Genomic DNA, 21,291 nt, shown 5'->3' on the forward strand with positions numbered 1-21,291 from the left:
CCCCATCTCTCCCAGGCTCTGGAACGTCACGAACATCAATGTGGACAAGAAACTCTGCAGAGTTGTGAGCAGAGAAGCAACACCACTGAGTTCTGTTTTAGAAAATGACTCTGGGGCAGGTAAAGCAATGAGGTTTATGGCACACGCTCAGCAATATAGGTCAGAAACGCAGATTGGCCACGAGTGGTGTTAAATTCGTAAAAGCCAGCTTCCTGACACCAAAGTGCTTACACCTTCCCCTTCTAATGCCTGTTTGCTGAAAACTTCCCCTTCCGGGTGCCGGGCCAGCCTCAGGAGCCACTCAAGTCCTTCCTCCAGGCTGGCGGCAGTCACAGAACCAGTGTTTACACGTGACTGCATCTTATTTCTGAGCAGAACAACCTCTCAACATAGGGTTTTAAGATCACTTTTGAACCTGGTCAGGTCAGAATATGAAATATCCCTTTTATACAAGGCTTAAATTATAAACTCAAAAAGCCCAAGTGAACACAACAAAAAAGAAATCTCTTAAGATCCTTTTTGAAATCTGCTGTTTGTCAACAAAACTGAGCATCAATCTCTTGGTGGTTTCTTTTTTTTTTTTTTTTAATTTTATTTATTTATTTATTTTTGGCTCTGTTGGGTCTTCATTTCTGTGCGAGGGCTTTCTCTAGTTGCAGCGAGCGGGGGCCACTCTTCATCGTGGTGCACGGGCCTCTCACTATCGTGGCCTCTCTTGTTGCGGAGCACAGGCTCCAGACATGCAGGCTCAGCAGTTGTGGCTCACGGGCCTAGTTGCTCCGTGGCATGTGGGATCGTCCCAGACCAGGGCTCGAACCCGTGTCCCCTGCATTGGCGGGCAGATTCTCAACCACTGCGCCACCAGGGAAGCCCTCTTGGTGGTTTCTTGACGTCTTGAGGACAGCCTGTCAATGCCAGCACAGTGGGGGCCTCGCAGCAGGGTGGCCGCGTGGCCGCTGACCTCAGCCCTACCCGGCAGGAAGCTGAGCTCCAGAAGCATCCAGAGAACACCGGCAACCCTCTGCTCTCAGGTTCCCCCTTTGTAAACCGAGAACAAGTCTTTACAACGATGTGCTGTAAAGATGAGCATAAGGTACAGAAAGCCCAAGGTACACAGGAAGTGTTCAAACATGAAACAATCATTATTCTTCTTGTCCACCTCCTACTTTATCCAGGAAAAGAGCTTTTCCCGGGGGGTGACTGCCTTTTCGGATACTGCAACACCCATTTCAGCAAATCTCAGCGCTGTATTAAGCGGAGGGAGTTTTATACTCGTCTTTGATATTTACTTTTAAATAGAAAAAAAATTAATAAAAATTTCCCTACACATTTACTTCCAGTTAGGTGTTAGTCACTGAAAACTGACTCTATTTCCGTCTTTCATAAAATCAGTGGTTGTCAGGTAATCAGTTAATATCTATGTACCGGCAAGCTAAGCATGGTGGCGGTTTTTGTTTTTGTTTTGTCACTTGTTTTTAAAAAACTGTAGAGGATAAACAACAAGGTCCTACTGTATAGCACAGGGGACTATATTCAATATCCTGTGATAAACCATAATGGAAAAGAATATGAAAAAGAATGTATATATATGTATAACTGAATCACTTTGCTGTACAGCAGAATTTAACACAACATTGTAAATCAACTATACTTCAATAAAATAAAAATTTAAAAAAACTGTAGAGGACTTCGAAGAGCATCTAGATGGGGGTTTATCAACCTTGGCATTACTGACATTTGGGGCCAGATAATTCTTTGTTGGGGGCTGTCCTGTTCATCACAAGACCTTCAGCAGCATCCCTGGCCTCTAGTGCACACACACACATACACACACACACATACACACACACATACATACACACACACACATACACACACACACACACACACACACACACACACACACACACACACACACACACACACACACACACACACACACACTTCAGCTGTTAATAACCAAACTGGGACAAATCACCCTGGCTGAGAACAATTGATCCCCATTCTAACCTAAATGACTGGTTTTGAGACAAGGAAACCATGGCTAAAAGATGCTAAGTAGGAAATACGTTAATATAAATGTTTCAGACATTACATGAAATTTCTAAAAATCTTATATGTTCTGGTATAATGTTATAAGTCATAATTCTAGTTATTACTTTAAAATGTATATCTCAGATATAACTAAATTTCCTTGTCAATTGCATTATTATGAACTTTTATCAAATCTTTAACCGTGGTCATTTTTAAGTCTTTTGTCATTTACAGACAGTTCTGGGTGTACTCTGATGCTTTTGCAAAAATGTTCCTATAAAAGGGTTTCATTTTCAAGGAATTCATGGAAAAGACTCCGACCAGTACAGGTTTCTGGTAACTGACTATACTGCTGAACTGAATAAGCATTTTCAGAACTCTAATGGAAAACTGATGAATTCATTAAAGTGCTAACAAAAGATCAAGATGAAAAAAATTAATTACATGGGACTGAGTGAACTGATGAGGAAGATTATAATTTTTGTGACTTTCTGTTTGAATTAAAAAAATAAAAAATCCCACAAGGACCCAGAGGCAAAAAATATACAAATCAATTTTCACTGCAAAGTAAAGGAGCTGTTACAGTGGAGGATTCCTGGACTGAATGTCAATATTATGACATCGTGTGAGTGTGTTTCGTGTTTGGTAATTGCAATCACTGTTGCTTCTGTTGTGGTCATCCATTTACAATGCTTGGTGTCAGTTTATTTATCTCTTGTAAAAATAAAATACAGTGTGTATGTGTGAAAAAAAAAAAGAATAGTTTTGGAGATTTTTGAAATCTATATGTATTTCTATATCTATATCTGTATCTATTCAAACACACAGTGTGTATCCTTTTGCTCAATGTTTTATCTGTGACATTCATCTCTGTGGCTGCATATACTTATAGTTAATTCATTTTCATTCTATACAGTATTCCATTGCACAAGTATGACTTTTTTAATCCATTTAAAAAAAAAAAAGTACCTTCTAAGTAACTTCTTAGAAGTTACTTTAGTTATGCTAAGTTATGCTACCTTAGTTACGCTAAGTACCTTCTTCCAGGGTATGACAGCCAGCACCACACACTCCAGGGCCAGAAAGCTTTCACACTTAGTCGGGAACTAGCTCAGTCAAGAACAAATTAAGTTCCTGCTCTTCTTTGCCTTCCCAAACTTATTTCACATTCATATGGTACTTGTCATAAACAAATTAATATCTGTCTAATCATATTAACATCAATGTAATTGCCATATATAAAATATGCAAATAGGGCTTCCCTGGTGGCGCAGTGGTTGAGAGTCCGCCTGCCGATGCAGGGGACACGGGCTCGTGCCCCGGTCCGGGAGGATCCCACATGCCGCGGAGCGGCTGGGCCCGTGAGCCATGGCCGCTGAGCCTGCGCGTCTTGGAGCCTGTGCTCCGCAACGGGAGAGGCCACGGCGGTGAGAGGCCCGTGTACCGCAAAAAAAAAAAAAAAGTATCTTCTATCATTAGTAACGTTTTGTGCAGGGAGCAGACCTGCCACACACGTGCAGCCCATCATCTTTGGGTCAGAAGTTGCAGTGTTTTTTGTTTTTAACCTATTTATATAAGTCTAGATCAAATATTACTTTGAGTAGTTGATCATGTTTTTATACTTATTAATTTTCCTCCCAGACAAGAAAGGCAAGAATTGGATAAGAGAGAAATGGAAAGGGCATCTGGCATAATTAACAGCACAAACCAAATAACAGAGGCAGGAGTGAGTCCACCGTTCCTAGCCAGCCTGGCAAAGCTGGTCCACGCAGGGCCATCACGCGAGACTCAGCTACACTTCAGAGAACCGGAAGCACCCATGCTTCTAAAACGTACACATCCCAACTCACCTCTCTAATTTGTATGCCCAGGAAAAGAAGTTTGGCTGATTATTCATTAATGGTTGATTAACATTATGATATCAGGACTGCAAACACAAAATTTTCCACAAAGAAACCCCCAGGAAAGGAGGCATACTCACCCAGCCCAGAGATGTTTATTGCTTTCACGGATTTCTTCATTTTGTAAAGAACCATCCGGTCCACGTCCAAAGCCTAAAATACAGAGAATGTATTCATTAAAACATGTTTGATCTTAGATCACAGCTTCAGAGAGCAGCCACAGGAGCGCCATGTGGAGGCCCCTCTGGGGTTGCCTCCGTGGGACCGGTGCTCAGTGTGGTGGGAATGAAGATGGAGCAGGTGGTCCCTAAAAGCCACCACCTTGTCACGTGCCTCATCCACCTGAAGCTCCCGAGCCGCCTCTGCCCTCACTGCCTGCTGGACACCAGCCTTCTGCGGTGAAGCGAGTTAACCTGGACCACCTCTGCTTCCACCAACCCTCAGGTCTCCCTGTGAACCAGCGAGCCCTGGGGGTGTGCCAGCCTGCCGGGGCCCGTCCCCCGCATAATCAAACAGACACACTTCCTAATGTTCTCCTCTAAAGGCACACACCTGTTCACCACTGTATCCTCAGCACCCAGCAGAGAGCCTGGCAGACAACAGGACTCAAAACACAGCTCAGAAAATGACCATGAGACTAGCAAGCCCGGCAGGACCCCAAGCCAGACAACGGTTGTCCCTGCTGAGCCCAGAAACAAGGGGCAGCCACTGAAAGCTTCTTACTCTTAGCAGGGGGGAAAGGTCATGCTGGCCGCAGTGAGAACAACGGGGCAGGCAGGAAGTGGATTCAGGGAAAGGCTACCCAAAGGTGAGGGCCCGGCCGGGACCCACAGACGGAAGCTCGACGCAGGGCAGCAGACATGCTGGAAAAGTCAGGGAGTGGCCTTCGAGATCGACTCTGCCACTCTCAACCAGGTTTTAGTACTCCAGCTGCCGGCCCTCCCACAGATGACAGAGTAATCTTCTGTCCACAGGGGTCTGGCTCAGTTGCGCTGAGAAATGGGAACTGGGGGTAGTCAGATGCCTCAGTGTGGAAGGCCGACGGCAGAGGAAATGCCCTTTATCACACAGCTGAACTCTGACAAATTCCCTCCCATGTTACACTGTGGGGCACACCCCTCCCTGATCATTCATTTCAGGAAGCCTTGTAAAAATGCCACCAGATGGAAACTGTACCCTTGTCATTAAAGGCACGCACTGTTTCCTGAACTCAGGAAAGAGAAGATGAACAGTAACTGTTGGTTTTCTAGTCTATTATGAGGAGCTTAGAAGTACAGGTGAGGTGGGCGGTAGAGGTGATTTTTAATTAAAATGACAAGAGGGAAAAGCAATTACCTCGCCACTCAAAAACACACCCCTCATTACAGTATGTATTTACAGATAATTAAGGTTGAACTTGGTCAGGAGAAGTTAAAATGATTAAGACTGAATGCTGGAAAAAGTCTCTGTCAATTATATATAAAAACAGCACGGGAATTTTAGAACAAAAATAATAAAACTCGAGAGTCTCAAGGAACCAAAAGTTTCTACCAATCAGGTTGAGACTTCCGACCAGGTCATGCACTCACCACACCCTGCCCTCTGCAAAATCCACCTAAACTTAGGAGAAGGAAAAAAGCCGCAACTGTAACCAGAAAGCTTAGGAGAAGGAAAAAAGCTGCACCTGCAACCAGAATTTGTGTGTAAAAACTATAAACAAGCAAAAATCTAACAGACAATACGGCCCTAAGTAGGAACTGCGCAAAAGCCTAAGTCTGGCCAAAAACCTCATTAATTCTGAGGACCCAGACCACAGCTGACCCTTAGTTTACAAAGCAAATTTCAGGGAGTAAATTCATCACATAAACAAGACTGTAGGGATGTGTCACAGATATTTCAGAGGAAAATAAACAACTGTCTTCAACCACTTTAAAAGCATCTCTTTTGATCCCCTAAACTGTTATATTAATAGCCACGGCTCTTATTTATTCATGGAAGCAGCTCTCCTCCAAGTCCACGGCTGGTCTGGGATCCTGTGCAGCGTGGGAAAGGACGGCCTGCCTGGGAGGACGCTCACACTTTTCCTTTTCAGACCCGTGCTGTCCAGGATGGTAGCCACTGGCCACAGAGGAATATTTAGAATAAAATTTAGAGTAAAATTAAAATGTAGTAAAATTTATTAGCCAGCTCCTCAGTCTGGCTACCTTTCTCAAGAGCTCCAGCCACGTCCCATGTACTGTTTCTAAGCACACCCCGCTTCATGCTTCTCCTCTGTACCTGCATCCCTCTGTGTGCCATCCCCCAGGGCTACCCCGTAAAGCACTGGTAGCACCTAGGGGGTCCGTTCCCTCTTCCCTCCGTGCGACACGCCTGTCTCCCTTTGGAGGGCTGCCTCAGTCTTTGTTCCCAGGGCCCTACAGGGACCTCCATCTGGCACGGAGGCACCTATGTCCTGATGCCGGCCCGTGGGGCCAAAACTGCAGTCTGTCTGAGATGACTCTTGAGCATCCAGGGTCCACAAGCCACTTCTGTCCCTCGGCCTGTTTTCATGCAGCCATGCACTAAGGATCTGTACAGATGAATATTTCCAATCCATGTGATGATGGGGTGATGGAGAATACTAACTCTGAACAACCCATTAAGAGAAAGGTTCGTACATCAACTATACTTCAAATAAACAAATAAATAATGAAAAAAGAGAGAGAAATGTTATCCCCCCAGAAAGGATTCCATTCTTCTATGGACCTAGAGTCTGTCACATAGAGTGAAGTAAGTCAGAAAGAGAAAAACAAATACCGTATGCTAACACATATATATGGAATCTAAAAAAAGAAGAAAATGGTTCTGAAGAACCTAGGGGCAGGACAGGAATAAAGATGCAGGCGTACAGAATGGACTTGAGGACACGGGGAGGGGGAAGGGTAAGCTGGGACTAAGTGAGAGAGTAACATTGACATCTATACACTACCAAATGTAAAATAGATAGCTAGTGGGAAGCAGCTGCATAGCGCAGGGAGATCAGCTCTGTGCTTTGCGACCACCTAGAGGGGAGGGAGGGGATATGGGGATATACGTATGCATATGGCTGATTCACTTTGTTTTACAGCAGAAACTAACACAACATTGTAAAGCAATTATACTCCAATGAAGATATTAAAAAAAAAATTCCACTCTTCTTAGTAGACCTGCACTACCAAAAAAATTATACTCCATTACTATCATTATTATTATTATATTTTAATTTTCAGTAAAAAAATTTTGTAGAAATTTCTTTTCTCTCTTATTATGTAAGGATGTACATCATTTTGCCTCAATTTTGCCTCTAGGCCTGAAAATCCTAAATATTTTAGGCCCACAAAGCCTAAAATATTTACTATCGGGCCCTTTGCAGACAAAGTCTGCTGACCCCTGACCTGAGGATCCACACAAACGTTCCTCCTGCACCGTCAGCCGGCCCTGCTGCTCCTGCCCTGGACTAGAGGCGACAACACAGGGCCGGCTTGGTCCCTAGCACCCTAAGGTCACAATTTGAGCCAGCAAGGGTGGGAAGGGCCTGGCTTATTCTTGGAACCCAGAGATTCTGCCCTGGAGGGGACAAGAGGACAGCTGACCACAGGCCTCCCCATTTGGGCCATGACCCATGCCTGTCCCATCTCCTCTCCCCTTGTTCCTTTCATGAAAGGCCAACTGGAGAAGAAATGACATAAAACCAAATAACAAAACAAAACAATGCCCAGACCTGTGCCCCAAGGACAGCTTTGCCAAGAAAGAGTCATACAGATATTTAGATGGTGGCTTTCCCTCAGCGCACATTTGACTTAACTTTTGAAGTAACAGAGAATGGTAACGACAGTGTCAAATATTTCCAGACCACTTCTGGGAAGCACAGAAATGCAATGTGGCCTGCAGGCTCGGTTTAAAGTGAGGGCAATAATGGATCGACCTCCTCCTGGGAATAAAGCAGAGGCCCAGAGAACAGCAGGTGTCATGAAGCATTAAGATCAAATAAATAGCCAAGCTAGATCACAGCTGTGCGAAACGTGTGCCTAAGGACAAACACGACACACTCTGGTATTACCTAATAATATGGAAGTTGCTCATAGTATGTGAATGTTTGCACCGGAAGACACATACAAGGATGTTCATGACACGCTTCCAAGTAGCTGAAAACTGGACAAACCCAAATGCCTGTCAACGGGAAAACAGATGAACTGTTGTGTATTCACATAACAGAACGCTACACGGCAATGGAGATGAACAATCTTTACCCACCCAGAACACAAATGAAACTTCACAAAAATATTAAAGATGCAAGTTGCAAAAGTAAACGTGCACTATAATACCATAAAGTTGTTTTAAAAAAACAGACGAAATTATGGGACTTCCCTGGTGGCGCAGTGGTTAAGAATCTGCCTGCCAATGCAGGGGACAAGGGTTCCATCCCTGGTCCGGGAAGATCCCACATGCCACAGAGCAATTAAGCCCGCGAGTCACAACTACTGAAGCCCACGCACCTAGAGCCCGTGCTCCGCAACAGGAGAAGCCACCGCAGTGAGGAGCCCGTGCACCTCAACGAAGAGTAGGCCCCGCTCGCCACAACTAGAGAAAGCCTGCGTGCAGCAACGGAGACCCAATGCAGCCATAAATAAATTAATTTTAAAAAATAAAAATAGACAAAATTAGATTATGTTTAGGGATGTAGATTATGTTTATGTTTAAGGATGTAGATGTTGCTGAGAAAAAATGAGAAAGAGCCCCGAATGCCTAACCTAGGAGAATAACCACAAACTATAGGGCACTCCTACGATTCAAGTCCAGACAGTTGTTAGTATCACCGATGCCCACTGGGTCACACTACGTGAAAACATGGAGTGCAGAAAGAACGCAGACTATGTACAAATGCCCATGTTAACAAAGGAGAGCCCTGAGGTAAGTAAAGTTGAAGAACCAAGTACCCACAGGCACCCCACGGACCCTCTCCCTGGAGAGGTCAGCCCCCAGCACAGCCCCCGCTAGATCACTAATGTAGAGAAACGTAGGAAACAGATGAAGTGACTGCCAGCTTTATAAAAATGCTTCACGTCCTGATTTTTACTAGGGGGGAAAGCTACTGGGAGATCTGGGGGAGCTGAAAAGGGAAAGGCAAATTTTGGCAGAACAGCTACAACCCACCAGAAGCAAAGAAAGGCACCCCCAGTCTCCCCGGCCCTGGTGCCCTGTTCCCGGGGAGATGAAGGGCAGGGGGAGGGCCTGGCCTGGGTCCCCCGACCCTCCCAGAGTGCTCTGCTCCCTGGGGCTGACAAGAGAGCTTGGATGCAAGCAGGAAACGGGTGATCTCAGGAGACTAATCACAAACAGAATGGACCTTATCCCAGAAGGTGCTAACACACCCCTGGCAGGAAGTGGGAGGGAGGCGGTGCGGGCGCTGCGCCAGATGCGGCACCGCAGGCCTGGTGATGCAGAAGAGGCTGGGAAGGCGACCCTCGGCTGAGAGCGAGGCCAGCCTTCCACATCTGTCCCCGTCCCAGAGGACAACGTCATCACAAGCCAGGCTGATTTCCCCAGGAAACGAGGCTCAAGCCACGTGAACTCCACTTTGCGAACGTGAACAGGGGAGCGAAGGCTGGAGATGGCCGTTTTCTTTCCAAGCCCCACACGCAGACGAGGAGAGCGAAGTGAGACTTCCGCCAACCACATCCACTCTGTGGGCAACGTCCCTACCCTCACCCCATCTAGCACACCCAGCCCCACCATTCCCACTGGGCCCTCGACGGGGGCCTTCCTGAGGTCAACTGGCTGCCACATTTGTGTCTTATATATTCTTTCAAAAAGTGCATCTCGTAAGTGACCAGAGACTTTAAGCAACGCATGCATTGAAAATGGGAAAACCCATCATTCCATTCCATCTCCTAATCCCCTCCTAACACCCACGTCTCTAAGTCCACGATGTCACCTACAGGAAGACACCAGAAAGAAAAGAACCCAACAGAATGGGATCTTAGTTCTGGCCCCTCAGTGCTGTCCTGTTGGAGAATAGTGCAGAAGTTAGAAATCACTGGCTTTAGAATTGGACAGCCAGGCTCCACTTACTAGCAGCACAGTCTCAGAAAACTACTTCATCTCCCTGACTCGGTTTCTTCATCTGTAAGTTGGGAATAATAATATCTGCCTCCTAGGATAAGGTCATCAACATATACAGGGTCTGGCATATTGCAGGCACTCAATAATCAGTAGCCGTTGTCAGTGTCTTCCGGTTCTCAGAGGGTCTAAAACTATACCACACTTATGACCAAGTAAGGCAGCTGCTCGGAAACACCATCACCCCAGTACTGTCCCAATCAATAGGATAAATATTTTCAGGTCTGATAATGGTTATGATAACAAGCGGAAATAACTCAGAAAAAAACACTTTTGTAGCTCTTGCCAGCCTTTCACTTCCACATGCATCCGTTTCCTTCCACCACTTTAAATTCTCCAAAACTTTTCCTGGTGCGTTTCTGACTCTCTAAATGGGTATCACGACAAAGGCAGGGCCACATGACTAGTGGTAGCACAGGGTGCTCTGGGCCATATCAGCTTTAACATTTAGGGAGAGGAGTGTGGAATCCCAGGTCTGAAGTGCAAGGGGATGGTGGGCACCTGGTATCAGTCTGTCCCCGCCCCGCACAGACCCCCAGGCATCAGGAACCCCACTCACAAAGCAAGGCCTCTAGGCGGGCTGGCCGCTCTCACACCTGCAGGGGCCACCCCAAGTTCTGCCCACCCTCTGCTCACAAAGGGCCGCACTGTGAAGTTGGACGATGCCTGAAGCTCTACAGGTGTATCCAGGGAATGAACAGCCACAGTGTTACTCAGATAAGGTCATCAGCATTTGAGAGAAACACCTTTTAGTTCCGAAGACAGCAGGAGATGGGAGTCTAAAAAGGCATCTGCAGTCCCAAGGATCATAGACCAATTTAAATTCCACAAAGCACTTTAACATCCATTATCTTGGGCAACATTTACAACACCCTGTGAAATCATCACTTCCCCTAATTTAAAGTAGAAGAAACTGACTCAGAGTTTAAGTGACTTGCCCAAGGTCATTTATTTGGCTTTGAACTAAAGAAAGGCTAGGAGAGCTCCCGCAAACTAAGGGGGCTAGCTTCCCGAACTGTGCCCCCACCCCGTTTGCTAACAGCCTGGCTTTCAGAGGCCAGAGGGGCGCCAGGGAGCTCAGTGGGCTTCTGCAGCTGCCTTCCCTAACGTTCGGGAAAATCATCCCCCTTACACCCGACTCCCTGTGCTTCCTTTAAGCCCCTTTCCACTAAGCTCATCCAGGTGCACGGGCACAACTGCCCAGACTACCTGTGTAACCAGCCTGGGGCTTCAGAATCTTCCCAGGGGCCGAGGGTGTGGGTAGTGCATGAAGGCGGGTGTCGGATTTGTCACCATCTGCACACAATCTACTCCTGAGCTCTTCGAGAGGAAGATTAGATAAGACATGGCTAGCCTGCCGTCTGTTGATCTTCCACTTCTTGGTTCCTGCTTCCCATCCCAAAGACCTGGAGCCCTGCCCTGCGATGGAGTGGAAAGCAGGGAGGAGGGAAACCCAGAATGAGGAAGGGAGACCAGAGGAAAGAAGGAGCCAGCAGGCTTGTTGAGGCCCCAAAGCTGCCTGCCACACACAGAGCCACCCTCTAAACACAGCAGAGGGAGGTTTCTGAAAGAAGGAGGTGAAAATGCAAATAAGGCCAACGTGCTACCTGGATCCCGCGGTGCCCCTCCTGCTTTACCCCCAGAGTCTCGGTGCCTGTCCTCCATTCACACGCCCCGCCGATCCCCAAGGCTGCACGTCTAGGAACTAACCTTTTATTTTTCTGCAATTCAAGTAGTGCAGGAATGGGGGCAGAGAAAGATAAACTGGGGAGGCCAGGCGCGCATGGGAACCACCCAGGCATCTTCCTGCCCCAGACCACGCACCCTGCTCCCCACTTCATCCTCGTGAGCCCGGCTTATTGTGAGAGCACTGCTAGAGTAGAGAGCATGGCTGAGCACACAGAGCTGGGCTTTAATTCCTGCATCGCCACACACGAATGACTCCATCCCTGGGCCTCAGCTTCCACATCCCTAGAATGGGGCGATAACGTCTACTCAATATGGCGACTGTGAAGATTACACCACACGGGTGAGCACTGCCCAGCAGTTGGAGAGCATCCGCGTCGACCTGAGGACCCTTCCCCTCCCACCGCCCCGGCAGCTGGCACAGCACAGCACAGCAGGCAGCAGTGCGGCTGGTCACTGACTGGCACAGACCCACGGCTGCCGCTGGACCTGGCGGCTACCCTGGAGCGGCCTGCTCCAGCTCTCCTGTGGCCGCACCCTGTCCACATACGGTGAGAACAACAGGGGCCAGGGGGCGCACCTACCGGGAGCCCACGCCAACCCCCAGACCGCACTGCGGATACCCAGCCCCCCAGGACCCTGCATCCACAGCCTTGGTCTGAGTGGGCTTCTTCCCCACGGTGCCCCACCCTAGACTCAAAGAGTGGCCATCTGCGGGAAGAGATGGACAGAGCTTGGACGTACACTAGACACACATGCTGGGAGCGAAGCTGGAGGTGCCCAGAGGTGCGAAAGCATCAAGCCTGCCCCGAGCCCTGGCGTTGTACATGGGGCTCCCGGCACCAGGGAGCCTAGAGTGGTCTACACCAGGTGCCCACCACTCCCGTGCCCTGCAGAACCGGGCCCCACACTCCTGCTCCGTTTAACCCAGGCTGCGCAGAATGCTTCAGGGGTGCGAGAGCTGAGAAGATGGTCTGGGGAAGCTCGGCATCGGCGCCTGGAGCGTGGCAGGGCCGCTTCACACGCCGGGCATCAGAAGAGCTCATTCAAAGAAACGAATCCTCCGCTAAACACACGCACAGAAGACTGCTTCCACGGCCTCGGAAGGCCGGGCATCCACAAACTGCGCCCAGCGGGGAGCAAAGCGGGGACCAGAGAGGAGGAGCCGCTGGGAAGCAGGGGAGAAGGTGCGGAGTTGAGGCCGTGGCATGGACAGAAATGGGGGACTGGCCAGGTCAGGGAAGCGAGACAGGGTGACATTCCAGAGGAGCGAGCAGCCCGGCAGGAAGAGCAGGCCACAGGGCCAGGCAAGGCGGCAGGATGAGGCTGGACGTGGGGGGCGGGGAGGCGTTGGGGAGGGGGCGTGCAGGGCAGGTCCCTGTCACTGAGGGGCAGCGGGGGAGGGCGGGACGGGCAGCCAAAGGCAAGAGCAGCTCTCAGCTGGCTGACGTGGCTTCCTGAGGGTCATTAAAGGCTGTCTATTTTCAGCATCTGGGGATGTGAGTGTTTCTCCCCAAGGAAGGGCTCTTGACCATTCGTTTTATTCTCTTTGTTCTCCATCCAAAGAAAAGAAAACTCTAAACCCCAGTAACAGAACAAGAGGGAGAGCAAGGGGCTGGTTCCCTCTGCCTAGGGGAGAGGCCCCCTCCGGCCCGCACCAGGGGGCCACAGAGCAGACCCCGCCCCTCTGACAGGACACGTGCCCGCTGCGTGCTGCAATCCCCAGGGAACTCCTAATGCTGAGTCCTGAAAACAGACACTGCATGTAGTGGTGCAGTGTCTCACAGCAGGCATGGTTTCTGCGTTTCTCAGACCAGAACGCTATCTGCTTTAAAGCTAATATGCAAAGTTTTTACTATCTTTCAAAAAAAGCAGAGATACAAATGTACTGTTTCTTAAGAAACCTGAGGAAGCTCCCAGAGTACACAGATGTCCTGCTGGTCGAAGCCACGCAGCCCAGGCATCTGGGAAGGTCCACATTTATCACAGTGACTGGAACGATGGATCGTGCAAAACAAGGGGTGAGCATGGCGGCCGGCAAAAGGCACCATCCAAGCTCTGTCACCTACTCATACTGTAGCCTTAGACGAGTCACTTCTCCTCCGAGGTGCCAGACGTAAGATTCTGTGAAACTATTGTCTTTAAGACAGTTTGCATTTCAGCTATCTTTCCAAGGAGGGACTACAATTGTATTCAAATACATGTGATGTAATGGATTAATTTTCCAGGGTAACTAAGAATCCTGCCCAAGACTCTCAACAGAATCCATTAATGACTAGCTATTAACACTGTGAATAATCAGTCCTATTCCAAACGTAAAAACAAATATTTGGTAATGGAAAAAGGTAATTTTTAACTAAAAATTTCGTATTTCCCTGGCTTGGACTTCTCACAATAGGAAGAAATGTAAAGTGTGTGTCAGTACAACTTACCAGAAGGTCAAAATACCAACGTGGAGATACCAGCAGTCGTGTTGCCGGTGGGAGTGATACTAAATGTCTCACATCTGTACAGCACTTTCAACACAAAGTGCTTTTACGTATACTATGGCTGGTGATCCTCAAACACAGGTAACATTATCATAACAAAGCAGAGACTAAGTGAAGTTATTTTTCCAAGGCCACAGAAGTAATGATAAAACCAAGATGCCACCTTTGTAATTTCTTTTAGTTCAAAAAAAAAATACTTTCACGGTATCTTAGCCTATTATTCTTTCTGACATCATGTGCTGTTTCCTTAGTCTGTTCAAGGTAAACAACTGTTAAAAAGTCAAGAAACAACAAACCAAGAAAATAAAGCTATTTTCATTTGAGGGGAAAGTTTTTTTTAAAAGTTGCAGTCATTGCATAAAGCTTATTACGTAGCTATTCTGTTCACATCGTTGTGTGAGATTTGGTTCACACCACTGTGCAAGAAACAGTCCCTGCTTTCAAAGCCTTAAAATTTCCTGAGGCAACTGAGATCTCTCAGAAACGAAGCCCCAGAGAATAAAGCCAGGCCTAGCAGCTCCTCCAGGACAGGACCCCTGACTTCTCATCTCTGAATCTCCACACCTGGCACAGTGCCTGACACCTGTGAACGCTCCATGAACATGGACTAAACCACACGCATCGCCCAGCCCGGCTAACAGGGAAAGGCTTCCTGCGGAAGGTAAACACAGTCACGCCCTGAAGACAGTGGCAGTTGTGAGAAGGTGGAGGAGCCCCCGGCAGGCAGGTGACACAGTCAAACAAGCAGGTCTGGGCAGTGCAGGACAATCGCCAAGGGACAGTCACGATGTGTCCCACTCACCCGTTCGACGGCTTCTTAAACAGAGTAGCTTTAAAAGGTATCTTACTAGAATACAAACTGTTCAAATATATACCATCACATCCTATAAACGGGATCAACGAAACCATGAGGCTGTTTTCATTCATTTGAAATACGCCGTGTGGATGCCAGTGGCCTGTACTTGCACTTCAGTATTCTTTCAGTTACAAGATGGAGAAAACTCTGAATTGCACATATAAATAGAAACAGATGGTCGGAAACATTTTTAAAAAACAGGCCAAGATATTCTTTATTTAAACTAATTCAAAAGCTCTGAAATAGTACGAAATTTGTTTCAACTCTCTATCACTGACAGCATCTAATATCTTCTTGCCCTCCTTATCTCAAATGTGTTAGACAACAAGCACCTGAAACTTACAGTAACACTAAACCCATGTCAATATTATCATGGCATCATGGGTGGAACACTAATTTCTTCTTGCACGGCTGCCTGCTGCTTTGCCTGACGTTCAACTAAAGGTGGCCCAGGCACGCACGCACGCGCGCGCACGAACACACACACACACACACACGCCCCAAACACCAACTTTAACATCCTGGTGCCTGTGCTGCTGTGCTATTTTTTTCTACCTTGATCACCACAGAGCCATGCTTAGCACATAGCTAGCACTCGATAAATATTCACTAAATGAATTAATTGTGCTGCCAGGACAATCGCTTCTCCAGGGACCCTAAAACAACTCTTCTCCTAGTGCCTTCTCTGCGAACCTGTCTGACCTGTAAACGTGTTGTTGATTAGGAAGGCTGCCTGCAACGGTCATTCCATGAATCCGGGTCCACACGAGTTCCTTCATCTAAACGGCACTAAAAACAGTATCACTGTAGAGCTACGTCACTGGAGCAACGCCAGTTTATGAGTCTTCCTCAACACCTGCCGAGCTCCCTACCGACAGGCACACAAATAAATAAGTGAATTTGCACCCCTCATCAAGAGTTCAAAATGTTCCAGGTATATCACCACACTGCTAGGAGATGCAAACATTATAGTGTAAATCTTGGCTTTTGAAAACTTTTTAACAAGAGTAAACACTGAAGATAACCAACTTACATGGTCTAAGTCCCACATATAGATCAAAGAAGTTATACAGTGGCCAATAAGGACATGAGAAGATGCTGAACATCATTATCAGAGAAATACAAATCAAAACCTCAGGGAGAGGGACTTCCCTGGTGGTCGGTCCAGTGGTAAAGAATCCGCCTTCCAGTGCAGGGGACGTGGATCCGACACCTGGCCAGAGAACTGAGATCCCACATGCCACAGGACAACTAAGCCCGCGCCACAATCACTGAGCTGGCATACCTCAACGAGACAGCCAACGTGCCGCCAACTACAGAGCCCACACACCATGGAGCCCGTGCGTCACAACTAGAGAGGCTGCGTGCCTCGACGAAGATCCCACAACTAAGATCCAATGCAGCCAAAAATAAAATAAACATGTATACACACACACACACACACACACACACACAAAGCCAGACACAAAAGGCTACATGCCGTGTGATTCTGTTTTGTTTTCAAAATTATATGAAATTCTACCAAAGACAAAACTATAGTGACATAAAGCACATCGATGACTGTGCAGGGCCAGGAGAGGAGGAACTGGAGGGCTGACCTCAGAGGGGCACGAGGTGACAGGACTCCTATTATTATGACTGTAGTGGCGGTTATATGACTGATACATGTGACAAAACTCATTGAACTGCACACTTAAAACTGGTGAATTTTACTCTATGTGGATTATACCTCAGTTAAGTTGATTTTTAAAACTAAAACAATAACACAAAAACTTGACTATGTTTCTTTCCTAACTTTCGGTCCCATTTATTTCTTTCAAATGGCTGTTCTCAGTCCCTTAACTTGAAAAACAATGTTCAAGTCCCTAGATGTCTGGCCTCTGGATTCCCTCGTGACTGTTCCTTCACTCTCAGGACACTATTAAACACCACGGTTTACCTGAGGACAGACTGAGGCCGAGTGGAGCACAGGTTCCTTTTGAGGGCTGGAGTGAACTATGGAAGCTCGGGGTAGCTGATGCAGGACTGCCTGATGCCTCAATCCATCAAGTACCTTCCAAAGGCCGTTAAGATAGATTTCTCTGTATTCACTGGTTCCTCAATTACTTAAACTCGAATGCAGGTCCAGCATCATGGCCTCGGGCATCTGTCTGCCCCGCCTGCCCCAATGCCCGCTCCCAGCAACAGCGCTGGTCAGCGTCTATTCAGGGAGCGTTACTGGCTGTCTCACACTGAGTACGGCTCTGCCTCCAGCCCTTCCCTGAGGGATGTGTTCTGCAGGCTACACTCAAACGTCTCCCTGTCAGTATGTCCCAAGCACGTGGTCTGGCTCATTACAAAAAACTGATGAAAGAAACTCGATGAACTACATATGTTAATTTCTGGAAAAAAAAAATTTTTAAAGGAAAGGAAAAAATGAGAGATGCTGCCTCTCGCACCTCCTGTTCCTAAAGTCCTTCAGCTCAGTCCAGGCCCGTCCGCGGTCCTCTTAGGTGCAGGCTTCCTCCCTGCCAGTTCCCTTGCTGGACAGACAGCGGCTAATCTCCCAGCCATCCTACTCTCCGTCACAAAGCTGAAGGTCCCCAGGAGAGACGTCCGTCCCCACAAATTCAACAAGGTCGGCGCCCCCCCCGTTCCCTTCACCTCCTCCCACGGGTCACCGAATCCCAGCACTCACCAGCTGGGACGGGGTGGGGGAAAGGGAAAATCAGGTGAGGTGTCAAGGACAAAATGCACATGTTACCTCTAATCATTAAACAGACGAAACCCAGTCGGCAGATACTGAGGACGAGCGGTTCTTCTGAGAACTTCTCAACCTCTGCCCAGGGCCCTGCAGCACCGTGCTTTCAGCACCCACCAGGAGGACAGCGTCCCCCTGCCTGCCCCCTGCAGAGCGCCCCCAGCACAGGAGGTGGGAGTCAGGTCCCCTCTCACCCTCAGCCTAGTTCTCAGGACCTCGGCTCCTTTCTCTTCAAAGTAAGTGACTTGGTGAAAGCCACAGGGCTCACATCCCTTCACAGAATAAATCTCTGTGATGACAAAGAGAGCTGCTTCCCACCACCTGACCACCTTCCTCTTTTGCCTCTATCTCCACAGTCGCTTTATCAACCCTCCACACCCTGTTCCTATGGACAACTGTTCCCTGAAGAGCCGTGGGTGTTCCTGCCTGCCCCACTCCCCCCCCCCCCGTCCTCTTATTAAAATCCTCAGAGCCCTCAGAATCCACCAAGATGCCACCCTCCCTGAGAAGCCTTCCCATCCCCCCGTTCTCCCCAGATCCCTGATCCTACCTCTTGGAGAAAACCTACCTTCACCCTGCCTTGTTTTATTGTTCATTGGTGAAAAACTGTCTTCCCCACTAGATGCCAGGTTTCTTGAGGGTAAGGCACGTGTCTTACCTACTTCTGACCCCTACAATGCTGGGCTCGGTGCTTTGCTCATGGATGGCCCAAGATGGCTGCATTTGATTTAATCTCCATGGCCCCTTTCACCTCCAGCAGTTATTGTTTGATCCTATGAGCCAGGTTAACAGGAAGAGATGCAACATCTCAGAGGCGGAGAGGCGGCCCCTCCGTCCCGGCTCTGATTTATAGGTCCTGAGCACCACAGCCCACCCCTGTTCCTCTCTTAGGCGCTGACTGCTTTCAACTGTGTCTGATGGTTATCCGTGGACCCAGTTTAAACAAAACCCCACCACACTGTATTCTTCTTGGGGGCCAGGCAACGTGTCCCCCATCCTTTTATACCAACTGTGGAATGGGAAACCACTTTACGCATTCCAGAGCTTGTTACGTGATTAAGCCCGAGGCCTTGATCGCTGCACGGGGCCCCGGGTCTGACATCCCCACAGTTGTGCATGGCTCTGGGCGTTGCCAGAACTCCGAGGTTCTAGAAACGGCGCAATGAGCCTGCTTTGGATTTCTTGTTCCTTCCCCCTGCCCCTAATGTCTGTGGTCAAACACCACAAGCTGAATTATTAGTAACAACTACCATGTGTGTAGCATACCTTACAGATTACAGAATGCTATTCAACAAACCTTAAATGCCCACTGTGTCAGGCAGCATGCTAAATGCTAAAAATGATGAGGAAGGAGTTTCAGCCCCAAGAAGACCACGTGTACCATTTCAACTTCAATAACAACCCTAGAAGGCAGTTAGCATAGGTGCCATTTCCCTCATTTTACAGATGGTGAAACTGAGGCTCAAGAGATGAAGTAAAATTTCTAAGTAAGAAAAACAGTACAGACGGGAAGAGATGTAAACTCGGATGTGACCCCCGACTCCGGCCTTCCCCCCACCGTGGTGCACAGCCTGACGTGCCTGTGCTCTCTTCACAGACCACGAGCACAACCAGCCCAAACAAGAACCCAGAAGGTCGGCAGAGTGGTTTCCAGGGCACCCCTCTGTGACCAGGGCCCTCAGGCATCCCCTGCAGAGAAGCAGCACAGCCAGCTCGACTCAGCCCACGCGGGCTCCAGCCTCACACAGCGTCCACCTTCTGGGCTCCACGGCACCACCTGCGCTGCTCCATCCCGTGAAGGCCCGACGTACAGTCCACGTGACACCTGTCATTTCCTTCCCAGGAATTCTCCACATGATCTCGGCAAGGTCCTTCCAGAGGACACTCCTGGCAGGGCCCTAGGGGAGTGTGTGCGGCAGACACGGCCTTATGACATCCCCTCAAATCACTCCCCACCTGAGTACAGGGAGAGTCTAAACGTGTGGTTCCGGTTTCTGAGTATAAAACCCTTCAGACACCATCATCATCACGGAAATGAAAACTGCTGCAGGAGGAGAGCTCTGCCACCCACTTTGGAGACACGAGGGCAGACGGGGCAGACAGAGAGAGGGTTCAGGGGCAGGGCTAAGCCACAGACCCCAGTGCACAGAGCAAGTTCACTCCACATTTAAGGTCCTCTCAGGGCAGGATCTTGAGACCAAAGCCTCACAGCAGAAGAACAAGGCATTAGGCCCCATCGGCTGTAAAGAGGGAAGAAACCTGGGTCACGCAGACACCCAAGGGCCAGCCTGGCTCCACCACTAACTGCCTGTGTGGCCCTGGCCAAGCGACAGCTTCTGAGCCCCTGCCTGGGTGGGCTGACCCATCGCAGAACTCGCCACTGTCCACAGGAATGCTGAAGCGAAATTTCTTCTAGACCTAACTTCTAGGCGTCTATGCTTCTATGCACATGGGGGTGGGGGGATTACAAAAGTCCAAGGACAGCATTATTTAACACAAACTTCATTCTCTGGATTCAGGGACAGGAAGAACTCTCAGTGACAGATGAACGCAAGAACCAGTCTCACTCGACACCGATGCTGAGCCCCTGGCGGAGCGGACCACAGCAGCCATGGCCACTCTGGTAAGGAGACACTAGCAATAACATCCCTGGTTGAAAACAGGGTGCCTGACCGTAAAGAGCTTATAATCTAATTGAAGTACACAACCTACATATCGAACGGTCTAGGAAAATTCACCAAGTAACTGACGGGTAGACACAAGGGGATGTTAAAACGGTCTAGGAAAATTCACCAAGTAACTGACGGGTAGACACAAGGGGATGCTATTGCTAGAAACAGAGTGAACAGCAGGGAAACAGCAAATTCCCACACCTGACGAGCACCCGCATCTGATGCCTTCCGGTCAGTGTCTCACGAATTCTCTGGGTGACCCTCTGAGCCAGGGGGTATTACCCTTATTTTACAGAAGAAGAAATTGAGGCTCAAGCAGTTAACTCTCATTGGGTCACCCAGCAAGTAGGTGTTCACACCCTGGACTGTGACCCCATAGCTCACCATCTAACATTTTCATCAAACTTGAAAAATTAAGAGTTCTACATAAAGTGATTATCTGGGGGGAAAAAAATGACACCAAAATATCAAAGGTTTTTTTTTTTAAACCATCTTGGTTGGAAATCCCAGAGAAACAAATTTTATATTGTCCTGTTTTCTTAAACAGAGACGAGAGTGCAATTCTGCCTTAATTCTCAGGATCGCTGGGAGCACCAAGGACTGTGACAGCCTGGACGGGCAGCGTGGGAAGCAGGACCGCTGGCCCCCGCACCTCGCGGCCCCGCCCTGGTGCTGTATTCTCCCCTCCCCGTCAGCTGCCGTCCTCGGCACCTACCCTCTGGCCTGGACCCTAGGGCAGGTGAGAGAGGCCTCTGCCGTTGACCTCCGGTTCCTGGATATGTTCCAGATGCTAAGT

At 48.5% G+C, this 21,291-nt stretch overlaps 1 protein-coding gene across 7 annotated transcripts in view; it reads right to left on the reverse strand.

Annotated features, from left to right (window-relative positions):
* ASAP2 (ArfGAP with SH3 domain, ankyrin repeat and PH domain 2) overlaps positions 1-21,291 on the reverse strand; it is a 156,695-nt gene that overhangs the window by 99,331 nt on the left and 36,073 nt on the right. For all 7 annotated transcript variants that reach the window (XM_079940344.1, XM_079940347.1, XM_079940346.1 and 4 more), the window contains exon 2: positions 4,016-4,088. In XM_079940344.1, the coding sequence (XP_079796470.1) occupies positions 4,016-4,088 (73 nt within the window). The remainder of the gene's footprint in view (positions 1-4,015; positions 4,089-21,291) is intronic.

The sequence above is a fragment of the Stenella coeruleoalba genome (genome assembly GCF_951394435.1).
Source record: "Stenella coeruleoalba genome assembly, chromosome: 13".
Classification (NCBI taxonomy): domain Eukaryota; kingdom Metazoa; phylum Chordata; class Mammalia; order Artiodactyla; family Delphinidae; genus Stenella; species Stenella coeruleoalba.